The following is a 25133-nucleotide window of genomic DNA, read 5'->3' on the forward strand; positions in this document are numbered from 1 at the left end:
ATTAACAGATTACGGCCTCCATAAAACCAACTCTAAAGGATCTTTTTCCGGAAACAAGTGAAACAGAAAGGAATGTCAAAACGATGGGGAGATGCAAGGAAAGGTAAATCGTTCTCTTTATTTTTTACAGACTCATATATTGATGTCTTAAACATAGTGCGTTTGAAGAAATTTACCGAAGAAATAATAATAATAAAATATAAAAAAAAACATTTCGTTTCTTTCGTCTTTTCTGTGCTACAAAGTAGAAAATGCGATATATTCAAATTGAAATAGAGAAAAAAATATCTTTGGTAAATATACAGTAAATATATAACAGGCTTTCTCTCCCGATTTTATTATATTTTTATGTGTAGAATATATTCTGAGAAGGAAAATCATCTTCATCACTTTTTTTTTACTCCAAAGCTTTTTAATATTCAATCCTCATAAAAAAAATGAAAAAAAAAATAAATTTTGAATCACAAACTATTCTCTGCTATTTAAATTATATTAGAAAATAATTTATTAATTAGTTTTTAATTAATCAAAGCAGTGAATATGATAAATATGTAGCCATAAATCATCATTAAATTCATTTCCTACCGATGTCAAAAAACTTTGAAAAAAAACGGGATTTCAACGACAATTATCCTTTCCAGAATACATTCTACACAAAATACACACATTTAAAAAATTACAGAAAATTACAGAAAAATCGGAAGAGAGAGCGTTATACCGCATATTTACCATATCTTTTATCACAAATTGCAACGGAAAAATGATTTCAAAATTATAGTAACACAATTGTAAAATGACGAGAAAAAAATAGATATTTTTGCAACAGTGTAAACTGTAGCGCGTGGCGAAGCAACGACGACACTCGACGCCGTTATATAATTGTGAATAATTTTAATAACGATGAAAATTATGTACATATTTACAGGCTTGTAAACACTTATTCGTAATACGACACGTATTAAGGGCCTTAAGTCACTACCTCGTTCGAAACGCGTTTCTACTCGATTGACGAATATGAACGCAATGCCTCGCGCGAGTCGCGCGGCTTTCAGTTTCGCGTCTCAACGCGCCTTTCCTACGTTCGAAATCGCGATGCAAAATACTTCCGCGTCTATACGAAAAATATATCGAAAGGGCCTACTTTGAGCATATCGAAATGCTGTGTGCTCACATTGATTCGAAAATGATAATAATACGGACGCGCCGCATTCTCGCCTATATTCATCCTGGAAAGAGCAAGGAACGCTCTAATTTTTCCTCTAGCACTATACATCGCAAATTAACAATTAAAATTATTAAAAGAAATATATCAAGATACAATTTTAAAGTACAAATCGTAGATACGCTTTCTTCATATTTTATGCCATTCAGAAGAATTCACAGAGAAATTTAGGAAACATGAGAAACATCCTTCAAAAAGGAATATTCTCAAAAAGAAAAAAAACGAACGCTCTTTCCTCTCTTTTTTTTTTATCTTTACACGTAGAATGTTTATAAAACTATATTTATTGAGACTATCGGTAAATCCTTATGTCGCTTTGTTGCTCAACTGACAGATAAGCGTCGCGCTTGGATTTATGCTCGGGAAAAGATACGCAAGAAAACACGCCGAGGTTCCGTGCCTTTTTTTCGTTGCGCTCGCCCGCGATTTTGGGCGTTATTATTATCGTACGGCTTCCGGCGCGTTCTCTTTCCAGGATACACCACGCGGAGTCAAGTTTTGTTTTAACGCAAAAAAAAAAAGTTCTCGAAGATCTTCGTCCTTTTTCAGATGTGTGTCAATTTTTCCACGCTTTCTTTTCTCGTGCGAGCAAGAGCGACGGATCTTTCCTACTTTACAAGAGAAGTACACCATTTGTCGCGTTGGAAACGGAATTCCGTCAAATATTTGCGCCGCGTATTTTCCGCCGTGAGAAAACGTTCCGCGCGAGAGGCGCGTTTTCCTCAAGCGAGAAGGCGGAGGGAGGAAGGGGAAGAGGACGAGGATATTATATGAAGCAACGGCACTCATATCGAGAGTACGCGCTATTTTTTTTCCGTCGCGGAATTCTCTCTTTCTCTCTCTTTTTTTTTTTTTTTACATAGAGTACTCTCGCGGATGCGTTCCATAGGCTTCGCTATCGCGTAATGCGAATTTCAATCACAATAACATTTTTCTTGTTATATTTTTTTGTTCGTGTTAGGCGTATGGCGTATAGCGCATCGCCCGGTGTACTTGCAACGACCGCTCGTTTTTAGTCAAAATATGCTGCAGGACCGAAATATATCCAGCCGACGTAATTGCGTATCGATCGGCGCCGACAGTTGATAACGCGCGGATTGCCGATGGTGATTTTCCGGTCTTTGTGCTACTTTCATATACTTTCATATTTTATGTACGTATATATATATATATATATATATATATATATATATATTATATTATATATATATATATAGTGTGTGTGTGTGTGGTGTGTGTGTGTGTGTGTGTGTGTGTGTGTGTATTTTTTTGCGATCAGATTCTTGTTTACGCTTACGCGGAAGAGTTTACAGTAAAACCATCTCAAATCGATACATAGCGATAGATAAAGTGACCTTAATAGTGCTCGCCAGGTAGCCAATAATGCCGTACCCAGACGGACGAAACTTTATTCCGAGTCATTATTCAATAAAATCTGCGAATAGTATATTACCGATACTGCACAGCGGACGATCAGCATTTGAATAAAATTTCCGCGATGTCCTGCTTTTTTAAAGAAACACCGATTTCATGCAAATTTACCAAAAAAAAAAAAAAAAAATAAAAAAAAAAGAGATAAATGAGTAGAGTCTCTCTCTTTAACAAACTTTATTTCTCTACGCGCGTTTCGCCTACCGTAACAAAAAAAAGGGTAATGCAATTTTTTTTACTGAAAGTAGTTCAATTTTCTCTCTTGATTCGATCGACGACGGTAATTCGATTTTTTTTGTTTCATACGAGTGCAAGTGCATTTGAATATCGCGTTATTCGTGTACACTCGCACCATCGATCAACATCTGGTGTAATTCCCTTGCTTAGGTTGCCCAACGAGAAAAACATCAATTCAAGTGGCGCTTATCGATGTCGTTTGCTGACTTGGAATTACAGGATTATTGTTAATTACGCCGGCACGCCGCCGGGGAGATGTGGTTGAAGTGGAGGTCCGATGTTCCTCTCTCCCTCTCCTCCCCGCCCCCTCCCCCCTCCCTCTCTCTCTCTCTCTCTCTCTCTCTCTCTCTCTCTCTCTCTCCTTAGGCCTGGCTGGCGTGCGCCGTTGGGGATATTTCAATATCGATCGAAAATACGATAGTAATTCCGTACGCGTGACATATACCCGATATGAGATTAACTATGCCTTACAATTAGTCAGAAGAGGGACGACAGCGACCCGATTAAGCGTTTCGCGTGGTTATCGAGTGGGAGTCAACTCAATCACGTTGCGATGCCTATGACTTACGGCCACGCGGGGCCCGTATTTTACATAACGAAAGACTCGTTTATAAAAGATATTCCCTCGAGCGAGTCACGAGTCGATTTTCTTGCGCGATGCCAACACGGTGGGCCGTAACAATGTGACGTTTGATAGAGATTATTCCGTGTCGTATGGAGGTTTTCCCCTTAACGTCTCTCCTTTTATGCGCGTACCGTAAGGTATTGTTACACCGTAATATTATTATTGTTCAGTAAGTAGCTCGCTACTTCTTTAGCAGCGTTCGACATTTCGCTATCTTTACCGACCGAGAATTCTGTTGGAAACTGTAAAAGACAAGCGGAAGAATACACCTGCGGGGTAGCACGGTTAATAAAACAGTAATCGGAAGGATAAAAGTGAAAATGAGGAAAAGTCGTGAGTGTCTTACCAAACGCATCGAGGGGAGTCGAGAGAAATAAATTAAATTAAAAAAAAAAAAAAAAAAAAAAAATTAAATTTCAATATAAATCAATTTCCCAGAATAAATTCTTCTATAAATACAATTTTTTTCTAAATTGTCTCCTTTTCGATATTGTTTGCCCACCGAAGGCAAGTACGAAGAAAAATCGCTCGCGACCGTTTTCGTGACTAGTATTAGCTCCGCTTTGTACGAATCGAGAAATCGCCGAAACGCGGAGGGTGAATGCGGCAGAAGGGATGGGATACGATAGCGATTCCGAGGGAAGCGCATTCGCGGGATCCAAGACTGGACCCTGAAGAGGACCATTCGGTTCTGGGAAGATCGGCGCGAGGACGCGCGACCGCCGAGCAAATAGAAATGATATGTCGTGAAAATAGAAAAACCCTTTGTAAAAATCGTAGTAAGAATAACATCGAATCGTATCTCGAAAGCGATACAAAAGACGACTTCTGACGCCGCCTTCCGCGACGTTCCTCGCTAGAGAGACTTTGGACGATCTAAAACGAACGCGCGGAGAGTCGGATCCGTCGATCACGAGGCGATCGATCGATCGATCGATCGATCGATCGACAACCGATCGTCCGCTCCGCGCGCGCAAAATACATTTAGAGCCTAGAGCGCACGTAATCGTAAAGCTCACGCCGTACGCCGCGGCGAATGCATAATTGGACGTACACTTATTATATGCATTATCGCGTATTATTTACGTTTACGCGAATTAGGAATTAGTAATAGATAGGACGAAAACCGATCTCCTAACGTTTACATGATTAGGAAGCAACGTGGAAAAAAAAGAAGAGAGAAAAGAAATAGAGAAAAAAGAAACGCTCGTCGTTATTATCGCGCGACTGCGATCGATGTGATCAGGGCGACGACGAGGATCGTCCACTGGACTGTGACACTTGCGGATCCTGGAACATTAAAGACGAAGCTTCATTAGCTTTTTTCAGCTTATTTTTTTTTTTTTTCTGAAAAATCGTTAATTGCCTTTGTTCGTAAGGATAAAAATATCCTGGTTCCGGGTGAAGCTTTGACATCGGAATTTTTTCCGACGTCGAGGGAACTGAATCGCTCTAATGGATTCTTGAAAATTATTAAAAATTGGAAAAAGGAGTTCGCATTTATGTGGAACGTCCGATACCAGAGAAATTTTATGCGGAGTTTATAGTCGCCGATGATGTACTCGCCGAGTAAGACGGTGGTTTGCGGGGGATTGTAGCGAGTTAGCGATGCGCATCCCTTAAACGGCTAATTCGGACGCCAAATATATCCCACGTATTCATTTCGCGAAGCCCGAGCCTCGTTCTTGCCGTAATTTAGTTCGGGATTTGAATACAGTGTGGCTGTAATTAATCAGTTTTTATTGCGGGACCCGGGCGATAACACTATCGCGGATTAGGGCATCGAGTAATTAGTTCTCGTTGTGATTAATGCCGAATGTACGGTCACGGGGATTTGTTTTAATACTTAGGACCTTAATCCGATACTCCTCATTACTCGTACGACCCGGAGCGGAGCTCCTTCTCGATGCCCGGAAACGGAAATTCTCCTCGTCCGTAATAATAATAATAATATGGCAGAGGTTACTTTAAAGCGTACCGTTTACCGCGACACAAATACAAATAAATATTCGCGCAAATGGTAACGCTCGAATATTTGCCATCGACGAGCACAATATGCGTATTTACAATCGGTTTAGGTCGCGAAATATTTTCGGCGTGAAGCGAAAAGTCCTTTAATACGGCGAATTAATTGTTACACGCGTGTACGCGCGAGTGCGAAATTATCCGCGATGGTTTCCGGTCGGGATGCGCTCGCGAGAAACCGCAGGCCGCGCCAAAAAAAAAAAAAAAAGGAAAAATAAACAAAACCCGTCATATATATTTTGTTACGAGCCGCGCCGCGATTGCTTCGCTCTTCGGTATATCAAATTCGACAGCGGAATAATCTGCCGAGGTTGAAGTATTATAATGGGGATTTATAATCCCCGCGCGCAGAGAGCTTGACCTAAGTGAATTTTTCATCATCTTGCTTGTAATCGATGATTCACCGCGATCGCGGGCCGCAAAGGGGGCAAAAAAAAAAAAAAAGAAAAAAATCGCGAGCGCGCGCACGAAAATTGTTGCGGGAGAAATTGTAAGTAATACGAGAAAGTACAGCCGAGCGAGGGAGGGAAATAACTTTTTAATTGAACGTACGTTTTATTCTCCCGTAACGAGACAGAGGACCGGCTGCGATTTCGCTAATTACGGTTGTACCAATAATCAACGTCGGTGCAACTGGACCTTAATTATTTTAACTTGCTCGCTACCAACTTCTGGACAAGGTAAAAGTTGAATTCAGCATTCGGAGGGTTAATCGATAACGGGGGAACGTTGCGCAATTGCGGTGTAGGTAGGTAGGTAGGTAGGTAGGAGAGTAACCTCAGGGTGATCCAAGGGGGGGGGGCTTACCATTCGTCAGATCCTCGCGAGTGTGGCTCTGCGCCCGGGTCTCGCGGCTCTCCATTATAGGCGTTTTCAGAACACTCTCGTCGCCCGCCACGCTCTCCTCGTTGCTTCGCAGATAGACCGAGGCTATTGTGGCTATGCACTTTAGCTTCATGTCGCCCTGGTTGAAGTGCTTGTTCGCCACGCGGAATTTCAGACCGAGTCTCGCGGTCTCCAGACCGTTCTTCTCGACGGTGATATTGGGTCCTGTCAGGTAGTCGGGGTTCCTGACCTGAAAGCGGCGCGTTTCTGCGATGATCCGTAAGGATTATTCTTAAAGAGGCCGGGGACACGACTCGCAACGCGGAAAGAATTCGCGGGACGAGTTGGGGGAGAGGGGGAGAGGGAGAGAGGGATGGGATCGAGCAATTAGATAGATTTTTAGTTGGGACGTAGACTCGCGCGACCCGGATTACGCGATATCGACGGCATCAATTAGGCGCGCGGGAGATGGAAAACAGATACGCGATTCTGTAGAATGCAATTTGAAAACAATTAAGAACGAGAGATTGCGCTCTTTTGATCCCGGATGCAAATTTTTTTCGTGAAACCAATTACGCGAAATTGCATGAAGCACCGAAGCAAGATTCTAATTATCGCACGATAATGATAATAACATTCATCAGCGACGCGGGCGCGCTGTGGAGGTAAAGTTATTTTAAAGTTAATCTTTAATTCGGTTAAGCCATGCGTCCGCAGGGTGGAAAATTTTGCTGGAATATAACGCGGTAACGAATTTTCTGGAAAAAAAAGGGATGCAGTTCCGTAAATATTAACGACACATAAATGGGATCGGATAAATGAAAAGTACATAAACGTCATGGATTTCAAATCGATATTCAATGTTGACACGAGAGACAGTCAGCATTTCACCTTTAATTGGGAACGGTGACTGGTGTTTTATCAAAATAAATTTTAAATTAGAACATTATCGAGGAATATTTTTCGAGATTAACGCAAATGGACACGCGGTACGCGCGTACGCGTCTTTGTAATGAAAACAGAGCGGAATGAAGCTTTGATTTATTTAGCAAATTGCATATACTGCAACTCCGTTGTGCTCTCTCTCTCTCTCTCTCTCTCTCTCTCTCTCTCTCTCTCTCTCTCTCTCTCCCTTTCTCTCTCCGTCTTTTTATTTCTTTTTAACAAGAAGTACACATTTCATCGCGCTCCGCGTTGCTCGGAAAAGTCTAGCGAAGCGTGAAACAAAGGTTGCACAATTATTTCACCGACGGTTTAAGTGTCTCACTTACCTCCACATCGTTGATGTACCAAGCCAATATCGCAGGTGGTTTAGAAGGTGCCGACGTGCAGTTCATGTGAACGACATCGTCTACCTGATACGTAGGACGACCACCGGTTATCTGCGGTCCTTCGTTAGGTAGAACTGAAACGTTGCCATGACCCTTTCTAGTGCTATTGTCGTTCCCCCGGATTAGATTCCCCTTATCTTACCGCGTGCATTTACTGTACGTATTCATTTATCTAGTTTCGCCTCCCTCGCAAATTACGCTGAAATAACTACCGCGCTCTAACCGTAGTTTACTTTAAGGATAAAAATTTCCACTGTTTACTCTGGATTAGATCGCGACCTCTGCGTTTATCGGTAGCGTCGAATGGAAAGCGTTTTCAGGATTTTTCGATACAATCCGAATTTAATTGCACACCCTCGTATTTAGTTTCCATGACGATACTTACCGACCACAGTCATGTCCCCGTGATCAGAGACCGTCTCAAAGGCGGGAGCCTCGCCCGACACCTCGCATCGATACCTCCCCGAGCTCGTCAGATTCACGTTGCTCAGGACAACCAAATTCTGGGTGGACTCGTTCCTCTGAATGCAAATTCGCGATTACAAGCTACCGTGCCCGATCGAGCGTGACGCGGAACCTGCGCGATGCGCGACGCCAGTGGGAGCGAATCAGATTCTATCAGGTTCGAAACAAAAAGGTTCTTCCCGCCGTGAGAGACATACAGAGCGCATATTGTACCTCTCTAGCTTGAACATAAAAAATTAGCGAAAGAAAATAAAAAATTAAAACGAAGCTGGTATCCCATCTTTTGCGTTCGGGCATCGCGCGGCCACTACTCGTCGTTGATTCGACGTGTTAAGTGTTAAACAACAAGACGAATATTGCTGGAGATGTTTAAATTTAAATCGGATACTCAACCGACATTCGATAGCGCAAATATTCGGGCCAAGTACCTGAAATGCCTCAAATTAATGTAAAGGCCAGAATATTACGGCTACGGTAAGAGAATACGTTGCCAAAGACTGACTGTTCTCCCGCTCGCTATCAGGGCGGAGAAGGTCAGGAAAGAGACTATTCCGTGTCTATTCTAAAGCAACCCTCCCTCCCCCCCTTCCCAGTTTCCACAAACTCTCACTCACGTTCACGTTTACGCCGGCCACCGGGAACGTTACCACCATGGGCGCCTCTCTGGGCGCATAACGATAAAATTCGTGACCGTCCTTGTACCACTTCACGGAATACAATAGCTCTTTGTCCAAGTTGAAGTTGCACTGCATGTGCACCGTCTCATTCAGGAGGACGTGCTGCGGTATCTGCAGGGACGTCATGCGTAGAGCGACGACGTAGACGACGACGATACCTGCAAAAGATTTCGGATTGCAGCTTGCGGGAGGATTGCAGGGCGCGCAAGTGGACCCTGCGGGATCCAGCTTCCCCTCGCCCCTCCCTCGTGCCTCCCTCCCCTCACCTGCCCCGTTTCAACCCGCACAGTTGCAATTGCAGCTGCGTTGGGAAACTTGGCGAATTCACATGGGGCCCATGACGCTTGGCGAGAGCGAGAGCGAGAGAGAGAGAGAGAGAGAGAGAGAGAGAGAGAGAGAGAGAGAGAGAGAGAGAGAGACAAACAGACAGACAGACGCTCCGCCACGAGACGTTCTCATCTCCTTCACGATCGCGACGTCCTACGAATTGCAATTTCAATCCTCGACATTCGCACGCGATCAATTCGACGATAATATTCGTACGCGTAACGAGGAGAGCTTGTCGGGCAATGAGTCACACATGATTCACTGTCGTGAGAGCTTTTTGAATCACACATTATGATTCATACTCCCTCCGCATTTTACACGCCTGGTAGTAACGATATCTGCACTCCGCGATCATTTTCGTATCACTCGAAAGTCGGAATGTACAGGGAACAAGCGTCACATATCCGAATATTAAAGATGCATTCCCATTTACAGATTCATTTTCAGCTACACGCTTTACATTCTCTACGTTTATCACGAGCGGTGACATATTTACGTTCTTACACACCTTTACAAAGTATAAAGGTACGTAAAGGAGCGCGGCTAAAATGAATTGATCTAATAGAACCGAGTGTTCTTCCTATCGCGATTGCATGTCGAAGAGCTGAAAGGCGCCGTGAGTTCGATATCGACTTGGAGGAATAATTGATAACCGAAGAACCGCGTTCGCGGGCGCGGGCTCACGTACATCGCTTTAAAATTGCAGTGGCCTTTGAGATGTTGAAATTTCTTCGACAATGCGGTTTCCCGTGCGTGTTTCTTCCCTCAAGCGGAGCTTTAAATGTATGGAGCACCGTTACACGAGTGCACGACGTACGTATGACGTCGGATGACCTGGATGCGGCGATTTTTCTGTCATAAATAGCATCCAAAAACTGTAAAAATAGAAAGAGAGAAACCGGCTCTTTTTTTTTTTTTAAATTAAAAATTTTTTTCATTTTTTCCAGTTGGCATTTCGCTCCCGGCCGATTTTCCCCCGAATTTTAATTTGAAGCGCGATTGCCAAGATACATAGCGTCACGCAAATTGAAAGCTTGTAATATATTCTGGCTTCCCGATCAATTTTCCCAAAGAAAAAAATCGATCGCGAGTTCGAGCGAAATTTTTTAGAGAGAGGAGGGAGAGACGTCCGGATCATTCTGTGTGTTTGTTACAAACCAAATTGCAAATATCCGAATGTTCCATGCCGTAATTGCGGTCGAGTGTACAGTAATGAAGCGGGTCGCGCGAGAGATACGTATTTGCCGAAATTCTTTCCGCGGCGCGCACGTGCCTTCTAATCATGCCGGGCGCTTTTGTAAAACAACACAATCGGGAGAAAGGGACGAAGGGGAAGGAGGGAGGTAGGGGGCGAATCGGGGGGGGGGGGGAGGAGGTGACGCCTTGCCTTTATAAATACACAGCACGCCCGTGTCATTAATTAGTTTTTCCTTCACGCCGGCGCGAAGTGAGACTCGATGATTACGTTAATCGCGTCAATGTTTGCCGTGTTTAAAATTCCGCCGGCGGAATGTCTTAAATTAAGTCCGCTAATGAGTGGACCGGGAGAAAGGGATGAGATTGCCGTTTATATCACCGGCCCTTATCACGCTGTTCGGCGCGTGTTGCGCACGCACGCGTTGTCATTGATTCGATAAGCATCGGGGTCACGCAACGGGACGTATCGCGCGTCCAGGCACATCGCTATTAGAACCGCCCGAACGCGGCGAACACTCTTATTAGGGGTTAATTAATTTTTTTTTCTTCACGTCCCGTACAAATGGGCCGTGAACTCTCGTTCGATAGCGAGCAGAGGCGGATCCGGATGAAATTCGAGCGAACGCGAGCACAAGCCGACACGAATGCCGTGCTAAATAGGACAATAGTTCACAATTGTTTGGATATCTTTGTTACGAATTTGGAATATTTTTCTTTCTTGCGAAGATCGAGTTTCGTGTCGAGATGCATTTACATCGACCGAAACTCGCGACGAATCGCGTATTTCGGTGTAAAAAAGCTCTCGTTCACTTTTCCTCAGTTTAAATTATTAGAAGAATGTCGTCGTTCTCCCTCCCCCCTCCTCTGTCTTGAGGATTCGTTTATTCACGAAAGCGAAAGATCATAAAAACAAGGTATCGCTCGGTGTATACGTCGTTATACGTCTGACGATTGTCTCGTCTCGCGAACGTGCCCGCTTACGGGCGGACGTCGGGAGAAAAATCCGGAAAAATATCGGGAAAATATCCGCGTCTGACCGCGCGTCGAGGTAAACCGGGAGTCGAATTTCCAAGCGCACCAGGTGTAAGTTTCCCTGTTGCAATCTTGTCTCGCACCTGATACGCCTTACGATTTTTTGCTCCCATTGTGCCCTGACTTGGCGGAAAAGATTGCGAGTCTTATTTATCGGTCGTGACATTGTCAAGTTTTGAACGGTAAATACGTTTGTAGCTACGGAAAGATTCAACGTGCAATAAGCGCCTCTTCTATCGCTCTCTTCCATTTCTCTCTCTTTCTCTCTCTCTCTCTCTCTCTCTCTCCTTTTCTCGTCGTTTTCCTGTTATGTTTTGTATCTCGAAGGCGTAAAGCGTGACAAGATTAACGAGATAAAGGGATCTGAAAAGGCATTTTATTTCCCGCCGTTTCGTTTATACCGCGAACGAAATGATGGTGTTAGGTGGCGAAATAGAATGCGACCGTATTGTACGTCGTGAACAAACTTTACTATCGCAGACCCTTCGAATGTTTAGAAGGACGTTATATATTAAATTTCAACAAACAATGTTTAATTTCGCAATATTCTAATCCGATTTAAGTAAATTTTCTCAGCCGGATCTTGAAATATGCATTAATACGTATCAAATATGCAAATGGGAATCTCTTGATGCTGCATTAATTTGATTAATCTTCCATTTGTTATTTCCTTATTAATTCAATCTAATTTGACGTAATTATAAGAATTTTCATTGTTAATATATGTAATTTTAAACCAATTTTATTATTTAAAAAGGATTTGATTAAAAGTCTCTTCATAATTCAAACGTTCTGTTTGAAAAAAGTTGAAGTTGAAAGTGAATTAAAAGTTGAATTCTATAATTAAATGACCCAACTTCCGCATAATAAAACATATTAAAGATTTGGATAATATTAACGGATCGATTTACAATTGTTTAAATTTCTTTCAAGTAAAAACATATATTCGTCTATCAATATTTACACATTGTATATTGTTTACGAAACAGTTTGCGAAAACAAAATAATGCTGCGAAATATGATGGCAGCCAACTGTTTTCGGAATAATGCCGTTTAATGAGAAATGTTTGAAAAACATTATCATAATTTAATTCACTCATTAAACGAAGCCTTTTTGACGATAATGATCCTCCGGGAGAGAGCCGCAAAAATCAGCAATGTATGGAACACATTATTCGCGCGGAATCTGTTTATTTTTTTTTCCCCCTCTTTTTGTCACCGAGACAATTTCGAATCACAGATCGGGCAATTACCGGGCATATGAATATTTAATCCGGCCTTCGATGATCGGTCGTGTTTGATGCAGTTACCCGCGTATGCAACCCCAGTAACGTCAAAATATACACCCCGCTGCGCGATCAGCAGAGGGTTAAAATGTTCGCGCGCCACGACGAGCTGAATATTTATGGCTCGCACGCGTACGTGGGCAACATTGTTCTTCATTACTTGTGCGCATGAAATTCATGACGACGCTAAGAACCTGAAGAATCCACTACGACCAGCTTTTCTTTTAGCAGACTAAGAGATATACAATCGCGCACTTGGCGCGAATAATAGTCGAAATATTTTTTTTTTTTTTCGATAATTTCCGAATATATAATTCATAGACGATCCTATTTGCCACTTGTTCTTCATTACTTGTGCGCATGAAATTCATGACGACGCTAAGAACCTGAAGAATCCACTACGACCAGCTTTTCTTTTAGCAGACTAAGAGATATACAATCGCGCACTTGGCGCGAATAATAGTCGAAATATTTTTTTTTTTTTTCGATAATTTCCGAATATATAATTCATAGACGATCCTATTTGCCACTTGTTCTTCATTACTTGTGCGCATGAAATTCATGACGACGCTAAGAACCTGAAGAATCCACTACGACCAGCTTTTCTTTTAGCAGACTAAGAGATATACAATCGCGCACTTGGCGCGAATAATAGTCGAAATATTTTTTTTTTTTTCGATAATTTCCGAATATATAATTCATAGACGATCCTATTTGCCGCTTGTTCTTCATTACTTGTGCGCATGAAATTCATGACGACGCTAAGAACCTGAAGAATCCACTACGACCAGCTTTTCTTTTAGCAGACTAAGAGATATACAATCGCGCACTTGGCGCGAATAATAGTCGAAATATTTTTTTTTTTTTTTCGATAATTTCCGAATATATAATTCATAGACGATCCTATTTGCCACTTGTTCTTCATTACTTGTGCGCATGAAATTCATGACGACGCTAAGAACCTGAAGAATCCACTACGACCAGCTTTTCTTTTAGCAGACTAAGAGATATACAATCGCACACTTGGCGCGAATAATAGTCGAAATATTTTTTTTTTTTTTCGATAATTTCCGAATATATAATTCATAGACGATCCTATTTGCCACTTGTTTTCCATTACTTGTGCGCGTGAAATTCATGACGCTAAGAACCTGAAGAATTCACTACGACCAACTTTTCTTTTAGCAGATTAAGAGATACAATCGCGCACTTGACGCAAATAATAGTCGGAATATTTTTTTTTCAATAATTCTCGAATATATAATTCGTAAATAATCGTATTCGTTATTTATTCTTCATTACTTGTGCGCGCGAAATTCATGACGCTGGGACGCTAAAAGCCTGAATAATCCACTATGGCCAACTTTTTTCTAGCAGATTAAGAGATATACAATCGCGCACTTGACGCAAATAATAGTCGGAATATTTTTTTTTCAATAATTCCCGAATATATAATTCACAGATGATTGTATTCTCTATTTGTTCTTCATTACTTGATGCGCGTGAAATTCATGATGCTGGGAAACTCATGACGCTAAAAACCTGAAGAATCCACTACGACCAGTATTTTTTTTTTTTTTTTTTTTTTTAGCAGATTGAGAGATATACAATCGCGCACTTGAAATTAATAGTCGGAATATTTTTTTTCCAATAATTTTGTTCCGCGGATACGCGGTTCGTAGACGATCGTATTCGCTATTCGTTGTCGTCCGCAAATTGATACGGATGCGAGTCGCGGATAAGTTAAGAGTACGAAGGACTGTCGGCGAGGAGAGATTTATTGGATCGGCCATCTGGCCGTGTATTTTTTCGCCGGAGCGTGAAAAAATCGTTACTCAACGGAGCGTTACCTTCTCTCGAGAAATGGCTCAAGTTAAAGCACCGACGTATCCGCGGGTATATACAGGAAGAAATATTGTGGCGAACTGTGTACCGCGCGAACTTACTGATCCTTATTTCATAGTAAGGGCCAAGGTTGCAGTAGATTTTTCATGCGCGCGCCCGTCGTTAAACCTCTAATCCCCCTCATAATTCAGTAACCTCGATGTTAAGCGTCGCATTAAAATTCCATTGGGAGGAAAACGTCGAGGTATCGATCGGGATAAATCGAGTAAAGTCTTATTGCCGATATACGCGTGTCTGAAATATTTAATTCGCTTACTTCGGAGCAGACGGACGTACCCTCTATAATTCCTCCTATTAGGCGGATATCCGATCGTGTCGCGTGTCCGATCGTGTTTCACTTTCTCGTATGTCCTTCTCGTTTCGCGATCTTGTCGAGATCGTGTTCGGGCGCATTTGAAAGTCACTTTGCAGGTATCGCCGGCACCGGATGGCGCGCTGCTAGCTGGGAAGGAGGAGGAAAGAGGAGGGGTTAGAGGGAAATAAAAACCGCTCACGAATGTCCGATCGAGCATAGCCGATAAAACGCCTTGCGAGATAAATTAGCCCGCGCCCGTATAAATATTCCTTTCAACTGGCGGAAATAAGCTGCTGCGATAAATTCAATACCGGTGGCCCGCGGTTCTATTCCCGATGCTGCTGCCGCTGTTGCTGCTGGTGCTGATGCTGGTGCTGGTGCTGCTACCGCTCCTTGAACCCGATAATTGATCCTCGCCGTATGTTGCCTTGTTATTTTCCTAAAGCACCACGAGCCAATAGCGCGGAGTGAAATATGCGCGACGACCTCGGTCGATTTTACCGGTTAATATCCGCGCCCCTGAATTTAAATCCCACCTCCGACGCGAAATGATAGAGCGAAAAATGAGAAGTCGGTTACCGCGTGCGGTGGCGCGGTAACATTTTTGCGTAACGGACAGACGGACGGACGTGTGTACGTGACGCTATGCTAATTATTGCAAACCGTTGAAATATCGCGATGTCAAAATAATAATACGCGCAGCTGATACGCCGCGATGCGATTTCCACCAGATGCTCCGCCCGTCGCATTTAAAAAATTTTTTTTTATTATTCTTCAACGGGTGATAAAGCAATTGTGCACTATTGTTGATTCGCTATCAATAGCTTTTATTTAACTCTCGAATGCGTCATGCCGTTGATTGGCATCAAAGTGATTAAATATAAAAAAAAAAATAGCTGGCGGAGGAAAATACAGAATGTATAGCCACGAAAGTGAAATGGTATAACAATAAAGTGAATAGATGGCTGTTCATCTTTTGTGTTACAAATAGCTGATTGTTTCGAATTGTTTACGTCACTTGTTGGCTCGCTGTTACACGATTCTTCTCATAACGCGCCGTGCGGTTTTTCGTATTTTTCATCCGGGACCAGGCATTTTGTAGTCGTGTAACGTACGCGAAAATATATATACGCGGTACAATTTTTCCCATTTTACTTTACGTTTGATTGAGTTTAGATTACTGATAGCCGTACTGATAGTCGATATACCTAATTTTCCGCGCAAACTAGAAGAATAAACAATTTCTCGAAATTACCTTGTACCCTCGGAGGGAAACGATTGCGAACCGGTATAGCAATCGGCAAAGTCGATTGAATTGTTAATCTCTCGGAGTTCCAAAATCGATTTCCGTCTACCTTCCATCGGACCTTAAGCATCCCGGCGATTCGTTTATTTTTCGCCACTATTGAATCGGGAACTAACGAACCTCTTTGAGACGCCGAGGGACGGTTTTACACAGACGTTAGCCCGTGCCGCTCATCGGGCAAAATTTCGATATTAATGAGAAAGCACGAGACTGGCTGGCTGCTACCTCTTTCGCCGTTCGCGTCTCGTAAGACGCTCTCCATATTCAGTCGACCATAACTCGAAAGATTCTGACGCGCGGAGCGCGAAACGAGATCACCGCGTCGAAATAAACAGCGCGTTTCTCTTAGTTCGGCGCGCCGCATCCGACGTATCTGCGCCCCGCGGTGGATGAAAATCCACCCCGCCTTCCCCTCGATTCATCTCCTCGTCGCCATCCATCTCCTCCTCCATACGTACGGTGGAGAAAGAGAGAGAAAAAGCGCCACGTTACGACAATTTTATTTACGCGGTTTCATAGCGCGTGAGATACATGTCCCGCAAGGGTGAGAGAGGGTGGCCGGGGCCACCTGTCCTAAGACGCAAACAAATCTCCGGAGTTTCCTCGCGCATATAAATACAAAGCCGCGTACGCGTTAAGCCGCTCGGGCACGCGCGGGAAATAAATTGGATAAATGCGGGCGACGATTGTCGCGGCTTCTCCCCTCGTCTCTCGACGAAGATCTCGCGTACGTGCGTGCGTGCGTGCGTGCATGGGCGCGTTCGTGCGTGCGTGCACGCACGTACATATGTAAGTGCGCGTTATCGCACGATTTCCATCCCGCGATATTACTCCGTACTCTGCTAAATTTACCCCATTCGCGCTAATGAAACATTCACCATTACCGGCTTGTATCTTTTTAGCCCATCGAGAGAGCGACTCGGCGCTTTCGTCCACGCCGGCGACGTGACGCGGCAGCGTTTGTCAGCACGTGCTCGTGACGGACGTGGACACGGTCGATTTAATTAAACGCGATTGGGGAGGCGCACGAGAGAGGACAAGACGGATCGTGCGGGACGGAGGAACGACCAAGACGATCTCTAGCGAGGACTCGCCACATCCGGGCGAGTGAGATATTTATTCGTCCGCGTCCGTCAACACTCATTCCGATTCATTCCGAACGAGAGGAGCGGAAAGGCCGTGCTCTCCGGAGCCGTTCGCGCGCGTGATTTGGCACTGTAAATCAGGCTGTAATGCAAGGATTAATCCCGCTCCGCTGAATGTATCGCCGGCGAGATTATAAATTTGTTCGCCGGCGTTAATCCGTAACTACATATCCGGAGACTTCCCAGATTTTAGGAAATCCCGGCTGCGTTGCGTGATCCTCGAAATAGACGGCGGAATTGTATTATACACGAGCCGCGAGTTAGATTTATGTGTTTATTTAAATGAGTTTTAAGGTAACACAGCGCTAATGCACGCCGCTGATAATCGGTCACGTTTATTAAATAGTCATTTTGAGTCTATATTAGGAGATTTCGCGTGAACATTTATCTCGCGGGGGGAGAGAACGGGAGCGGGAGTCACGAGAGCGGGAATTATTTAAATATATATTCGATCCGTCGAAATTATCGAAACGCACTCGGAGCACTCGTCTCTGCGACCGTATAGCGATGATGTTTCAGCGTGCGCGCGGAATATTTGTAATTGAAATGCATATGCCGCATTAGTTCCATTATTACTCACATTATGTGTTATTAGTCTATTCGAGCGCGTGATTATTTTAATATCCGGCGTGTGGATATGCGGCGCTATTTACAAATTAAATTCGTCGTGATCGCGGGTAGGAGAAAATCCGACATATGTATATCGGAATCAGATTTCACGTAGGTGGGGCGAGGGGGCAGAGGGGACGGAGGCAGAGGAAGGAAGGAAGGAAGGAAGGAGGGAAGGAGGGAAGGAGGGAAGGAAGGAAGGAAGGAAGGAAGGAAGGAAGGAAGGAAGGAAGAAAGGAGGAAGAGTCGCGAGATCGTTGCTGTTGGTTTATTATTTTATCTGTTCACTCGCTCGCGCTACGATAGCGCGTGGTCCCAACCGTGCACGCTATTTTCCCTGCTCAAGCACATACAAATATTGGAATTTCCCGTGTAATAAGGGCTCGCCCGAGGAGAAAAGAATCTGCTAAAGTCAGCCAGCCGTGTACGAATGGATACGGCGTTACGGGAGTACAATGCGGGGCGTTCCGAAAACGCGCGGCAAGTCAGACTCGAGAATGGCGAATGATGACGAGTCTAAAAGTGGGATAAAAGATAAATCGGTTACTCGGGTAACAAGCGCGAGGCGAAAAGGAGGCGTAATTACGCGCGTTTCACATCGACGGGCTTCGTCGAATCCGGATACGCTTCGTATAACGTTACACGGTATAACGCTTCCCGACGAGCGGAAAAAGTGATAAAACGATCGAGTTGTCGTAATTAATCACGGCGCAGCGCCGAACAGCGAACAGCGGGGTTGCCCGGGTAAGTACATAATTTTGACGTGCCGCGATGATAATGCTTTCCGATAGATTTGCTTCGCGTGTGTAATTAATGGCCCGCGAAAAGGAACGAGTTGCGCCGCGCAACGTTTCATCGCTGTCTAAGAGAACAGAGAATCCTCTCAAGTTAGTTGCGCGAACAAAACACTCGCGCAATAATTATAGCCGACGCCGTGTCTGTAAATTCTTTTTTTTACTCTTCCTATTCCTCGTACTCTTCACTCGTTAGGGAAGAGGCTCGTTGAATTGTTCACGAGACATTTCACTTTTCGCAGCAACTTTCCCGAGACCTTTCAAGAATACCTCCTCTTTTTCCGCGTCGCGAACGAATATTTAGTTTCGAGATAATTTCTCGTCTTTTTTTTTTTGTCGCTTTATTTTATTGCGACGGTGTTTAACAAATCGGCGGTGTTGATGTTAAAGCACAAAATTTAAATCAAGACTCGGAATATGGACGTGAGAGCTGGAACTGCGGCTATAAAATTATATGTTTGCATATCGCAAAAAACAAAAGAGGTATGTTCGCGAGGGGACACGTGGACGCGCGAGTGTTAATCATTCGGGCAAATGGGGCGTGTTAAACGCTACATGCACTCCTTATCCGGGGCATCACAATATTTTTTCGCGTTTTCCGCGCTCGAATAATATGAAATTAGAGGTAGCGAGGGTAGGAGGAAACGGCCGGACAGATAAAAGAATTTAGTGCCTTCTGGAGGCAAATTGCCCCGGCCGTAAAATAAGCTCGAAACTGGAAAAAAAATGTGCGAGGAGAGAGAGAGAGAGAAAGCAGTCACCGCGAGAGTTGAGCGTTAAACGGGCGCGTCATGTGCCATGGACTGTCGCGCGCGGGAAATGATGATCGAACTGGAAAACAGGGCACGCACATCGATGCCCGATACTTCTTTTCTCCCTCTCTCTCCCCCCTCTCTCTCTCTCTCTCTCTCTCTCTCTCTCTGCCTCTTTTATTTATTTACGGTCGTATCGTAAACCCATGGCGGCGTATGTGGGGGGAGAGTGATAAGCAGAATTACCCCGACAAGTGATTCTGTTTATTTTAACGACGTGGAAGCTCTCGGCGCTTTAAAACTCGCCGCATGTGAAACAAGCTGTGCACGCGCGCGCGCGCGCGCGCGGGGGCGAAATATATATACGAGCAGCGAATAAAAAATACAACGCGCTCGCTTTGTTATCTTCCGACAACGACGAGTACGGCGACGTGCGTGATCACGTACCGCGGAGATTCGAGATTATGAGACAATTATTAAACAAAGCCCGTCCCGTCCTCTCCTGTCTACGACATCCGCTATCGATTTATGCGACCATCACCTTTGGATAAAGCGAGCAAATAATAAAAAGAGTACGCACGGAAAAATTCATTCAGCGGGAGAAATGGAGATTATCACAGCTGACAAGATCCTACATTGATAATAATGATATAAAATTTAATCTCATCTCGAGTTTCGTATAAAGTCAGATTCATTTGTAACAGAAAATGGATTAAATTAAATAAATGAATTTATTAATCAATCTCCTCTTAAACTTGATGGAACTAAGCTTTTACAAGAGCTGGATCGGTCTTGGGCACGAGACTGTGAAATCCGTGCGATTTTCTCGTCGGATCAATGCGTTTCCTATTGTTATTTTTATACCTCCGTACGTCGGGGAAACGTCAGAGTTTTTTTCGCGAGGAATGACGAGACACTCGTGACAAGGTAATAAATCTCGTCCGAACATAATTAAGTTTGCCGGGCGTTTTATACATGTATTAAATTATGCGCGACGTTGCGCGCGGTATGCACGATAAAAAATGTAGTATCTTTGATTACTGTTTTGCATGGAGATTCACCGAGCGAGGAGAAGGAAAAACAGCGAGATGAGAGGAGAAAGAGAGAGAGAGAGAAAGAGCAAAGTGTCGGCGCGCGTGGTATTGTTTTATTTAAACGGGGCCGTACGGAATCCTCGCCGTTTTCGCCGAGCTTATTGGAAATTGAGCCAATTATGGTACTTGGGTTAACGATCCATTGTAATACAGTTTCGCCGGTCCCGAACGAGACGTCGTAGCGCAGATTGCTTTACGCGACCGCGCCATCGTCGGCAGTTCCGATTGGAAAATGTCCTCGAAGAGACACTCCGCCGTCCTCGTCCTCGTCGTCGTCGTCGTCGTCGTCGTCGTCGTCGTCGTCGTCGTGTTCGTAGGAAAGGAAACCACCGCATCCGCGAAGCGACGACGATAAGCGAGAAGTCGTGTTCTTTCGGTTTCGAACGGCGAGCCGCGATAGCGTACGTTAACTCTCAGTCCACTCCCTTCCCCCTCCTCCTACACACACATTCATACACGCACACACACTTTGCCATCGGGTTTTGGTTCCAGCGCCGCGATCGCGGTTCAAAGTTCAAACTCGATTTAACTTTGAAATCGGGTCCGCTCGCGTTGACCGGTCGATGGCTAAGTGCCGCCACCGCCGCCGACGCTTCTTCCCGAGAAATTCACGTTCTCTAATTGTCGTACTCCCGAGATATCAGTCGGTCTGATGTAGTTTTACGTGACGTCGCCTACGCGCGTTAACGCCGGCGAGGCGAATTTAACGCGTTTAACGAGACGCGCGTAAAGGATTAAACGAACGAGTCGGTTTTTTTTTTCTCTCTCCTCCGCCGCGCCGTCAATGTGCGAAATGAAATTTTCGCGATTCGCCCCGCTGTGAAATATACTTTGAATAATTCGTGACGCTTTGTTGGCCAGGGGATGCGAACGCGCGTTATTTTTTTTTCAAGCTATCTTCGTTATTTTAGGCTGCGCGGATTTCTGAGGGATTTCACGAACGATCGATTCTCCGTGAGAGCAGGGGATTGCCATGCGGGGAGATTTGAGGATACAATGGGGAATTAATTTATAAATGTTTGATTTGGCGTTTCCATTCTTGTGGAAAATTAAGGACGTCGGGTCGGCGTAATAAATAAGAGATATTCTGTTGATTCTGTTATTTTGTCTCGAGAGTCTATTATATTCCGTATACATATTTAAAAGCTATTTATGATTCTGTTCTCGGTATTAAATATTACCATCGTCCTGCCCCGAAATTAGACTCGATCGACTTTCTTCTTGAAAATAATTATCAAGAGGTAGGCAAATTTTCCCACGCCGAATGCCCGATATGTAAATTTCGGAATGTATAATGCAACGAAAACATTTGTACAAATAGCGCAGTCATCCGATAACCGGCCACGCGTATCATCGAAAAGTGTGCGCAGCCGCGATATGTTAATTCTCGCAAACACGCGATAATAACGATAATTTGCAAATTGCGCGTTCGCATATGCACAGGGGGTAGGTGCGCTTTAAAATAGTATAATCACGATATATTTCGCATATCTCTCGCAATAAGATAAATGAGAGGCAGAGCTACTAGGGGTAATTGACCGGTTATAAATAATCGTAGATAGACGGTGGTGACGTTCTTGGAAATCTTAATTACCTTTACATGAACGTCACGTGACAATGCGCATTTAGCGGGCGGCTGACGGCCGGTAAGACGCGCTAAATCGCGTGGGTTTATTCCGGCCACGACCGATGTATAGTTGAAGGGGGTAATTTCCGAACGATAATCGCTGTTTGGAGCTGTCGATCGTCCCATTACCACCGCCTCCGTCCGTCGATTTACAAACGGTTAGTTACCCTCCGCAAACTCGCCGCTGCATACGCGAAGACACGACACGACACGACACGACACACGATACACGATGGTCGCGGCGACCGTGTCGAATGTTTTAATTAATTACGAAACCGTATTGCAGCGAAATTACGGCCTCTGCCAAAAATATACCCGGTGCCAAAAGAGAATGGGGTTAAAACGGTGAGCTAATTTCAACGTCGAGCGGGCATGTCGAGGGTTCGATGAACGCTCGACGAACAGAAGGCCGAAAATGGCCGCGGGGAGATTCTGTAATTTCTTTAGTGACAATCTCGGAATTTTGTTTATGGCGCGATCGATGTGTACAGCGAAGCGCGGTGAAAGGGCAATTCCCGAACGACAATGGTTTGTTCGAGGCCGCCCCCGCCGACCGTTCCATTATCTCGACCGATTCGCAAACAGTAGTTATACACTCTACAAACTCACTATTTCATAGGTAAAGACGGCGGCCATGCCTCTCGCGATCGCATCGACGGCGAATGTTTTAATTAAGTACGAACTTAAAACAAAGTTTCGTTGTGGATACTAAAAATGCGCTCGATACCAGACTGGGGGAGTTAAATCAGCGAACTAATTTCGAAGCGAAACACCGTGGCGGCTTCGATCGGGCGATATAATGCGAAGGGGAGGGGAAAAAAAAAAAGTCCGCGGAATCGCGCGTGGGAGATTCGGCGATTTTTCTGACCGACTGTTATTCCAATTTATTCGAGCCGAACGAAAATAATTCGCGAACGCTCGCCGCTATGTAAACCGAAACGCGACCATTTAAATTCCATTTGATTCTTCGAGATTCTCTCTGCCGGCCGATAACTTCGACGTAATTCAATTATATCGACTCGGGGAATTTTTGTTTATCACGGATCGAAGAGGTCTCTGGTATTTTCGTACGCGACTAGATATTGTTATTCCCGAGCGCTTTGCATGGCTATACATAAATGCATGGCGCTTTGTGTACTAGCTTTTATTCGTCTAGCTTTTATTCTTCTGGTTTTTATTCCTCCATGTCACGTTGCATTTTGCCGCGCGTGCGAGCGAGTTAGACGATCCGTGTACAAGGTATGCATTTGTCAATACATACCGTGTATATATACATCCAACCCCTCTTTGTCGATGATTTAATCGGGCGATTTGCAAGATAATTGCAAAATTTGTGCCGGATATTAGCGGGCTCGTTAATTTCTACTAATTCTACTTGTCATATAATGAATGTCGCCACGAAGCGCTGGCGGAACAGCCTCGAATTATTTTTCGTCCGGTATTTAAATCAGTAACGCAAATCAGTAGCGTTTCGTGCTATTGAACTTGAACGGAACAATCGAGATATGCCTGGCACGTCAAACGCCCATGCATGCTAAAAAATAGATTCTCATGTCTCTCGTGAAGGTTTCATTCAAAAGTAGATTCGTTATTGTCACCATCGCCACTGATCCACAATGGTAACAACATCCTCTTCACACGACTAAAAAGAGTCTCTTTATCGAAATCTCATATAATTCTCTATTGAAAATTTCTTGCATCATGCATGACATAATATAATTATTCAATTTATAAGATTTATTTCATTTATTTATTTAATTCAAAATCCCTTAACGATTAAAATTTTTCAACATCGAAGTGTAACTTCCATTATTCTTATCATCAGCTTTTAAAATATTTGCACAACTGTGTCTGCTATTCTCCCTCTTTTTCTCGCTCTCGATATTTCAACGTTAAGAATCCAGTTCGACACGTCGTGTCGCTTTATTCGATTGTAAAACTCGTACGGTTTATCCGAGAAGAATCGAGTACACCATGGAAATATACTCGACGCGACAAATCCGTCTCTCTCTCAATTCGCGTCTCGCTCTGTAAGACATTATACTTGATATGAGAAATGTGACCGATCGCGCGTACCTGAATGGAGCAGCAACGACGACAATACGAGGAGCCGTGGCAGCAGAACGGCGAATATCGCGCGCAGCATCCTCGCTCCCGCGAGTGATCCTGGATCCCCGAGTTCTCCAAGATCGCCGGGGACGCTCCGCGACGATGATGCGCTCGGCGCGGCGTAGCGCAGCGCAGCGCAAGCACGCGACGCGCGGCAGACGCTGGGAAGATCGGAAGAGCTCTATCTTCCAACTCCCGCGACCGTCGTGTCACTGCCGACGAGTCGTCATTGCTCCTCACACGGGACGAAGGGGAGGAGGGATGGGATCGAGTCCACAATGTGATCCCGATAAACACTCGAGCCGCGACAGACCCTCCGTATACGCGCGCTTTCTCTCTTCTTCTCTCTCTGTTTCTTTTTTTTTTCCTTCTTTCGAACGTTCCAATGGAAAAAGTCGCCGGTGAGAAATCGATCTTTCCACGCTGACCGGTCGAGAGAACCGCGGAGCGAAACACGCGCGCGGTGCGACGCGGCGCGACGCGACGCGACGCGACGCGGTACCCGCGCGCGCGAGACGCACGCGGTTTTGCCGCTCGCGCGCGGAATGTGAATCGGGTCGGTAACGAGCAGGCGAGATCCCGAAGAGCACAATGTTGACGACGACGACGACGACGATGACGGCCGCGGCGACGGCGGTGACGACGAGGACGACGGCGGTACTCTTCAAGTATTCGCGGCGATTCGCGGCGACACGCGACACATAATTTCCTACACGGCCGCCTTTTGACTAATTGAAAATCTATATACAGCCGCGTTACACGGGTTTCCACCTTTCGCGGGAAGCAGTCGGTACTGCGGCATCGGCACCGGAGGAGG

At 44.6% G+C, this 25133-nt stretch overlaps 1 protein-coding gene across 4 annotated transcripts; it reads right to left on the minus strand.

The window, feature by feature from the left end:
• Positions 1 to 92: 92 nt before the first annotated feature.
• LOC105428136 (uncharacterized) lies at positions 93 to 24491 on the minus strand. Of its 4 annotated transcripts, none has more exons than XM_089072757.1 (7): positions 16136 to 24234; positions 15192 to 15319; positions 8776 to 8996; positions 8082 to 8217; positions 7637 to 7770; positions 6348 to 6615; positions 93 to 4805 (listed from the first exon to the last, which is right to left on the minus strand). In XM_089072757.1, exons 1-7 carry the CDS (start codon positions 16240 to 16242, stop codon positions 4732 to 4734), a joined length of 1068 nt encoding a protein of 355 aa, XP_088928883.1. In that variant the 5' UTR covers positions 16243 to 24234; the 3' UTR covers positions 93 to 4731. The 4 variants fall into 4 exon arrangements, with proteins under 4 accessions (XP_088928883.1, XP_088928884.1, XP_088928885.1 ...); XM_089072758.1 differs by having other exon boundaries at positions 19496 to 19542; XM_089072759.1 differs by lacking the exons at positions 15192 to 15319; positions 16136 to 24234 and adding an exon at positions 24284 to 24491.
• Positions 24492 to 25133: the final 642 nt, after the last annotated feature.

This window comes from Pogonomyrmex barbatus, unplaced genomic scaffold (assembly GCF_055798465.1).
Source record: "Pogonomyrmex barbatus isolate J1 unplaced genomic scaffold, ASM5579846v1 scaffold14, whole genome shotgun sequence".
In the NCBI taxonomy this organism is placed as follows: domain Eukaryota; kingdom Metazoa; phylum Arthropoda; class Insecta; order Hymenoptera; family Formicidae; genus Pogonomyrmex; species Pogonomyrmex barbatus.

Bases quoted from the DNA above. Each gene is read 5' to 3' on its own strand.
- LOC105428136 (XM_011640240.2), bottom strand. From the start codon at position 15,097: ATGCTCGATCGGACATTCGTGAGCGGTTTTTATTTCCCTCTAACCCCT. The intron at 8,218-8,775 runs GTGAGTGAGAGT...ATTTGCATTCAG, and splicing joins TGGCCGGCGTAAACGTGAAC to AGGAACGAGTCCACCCAGAA. The intron at 7,771-8,081 runs GTAAGTATCGTC...GCAACGTTTCAG, and splicing joins CGGGGACATGACTGTGGTCG to TTCTACCTAACGAAGGACCG.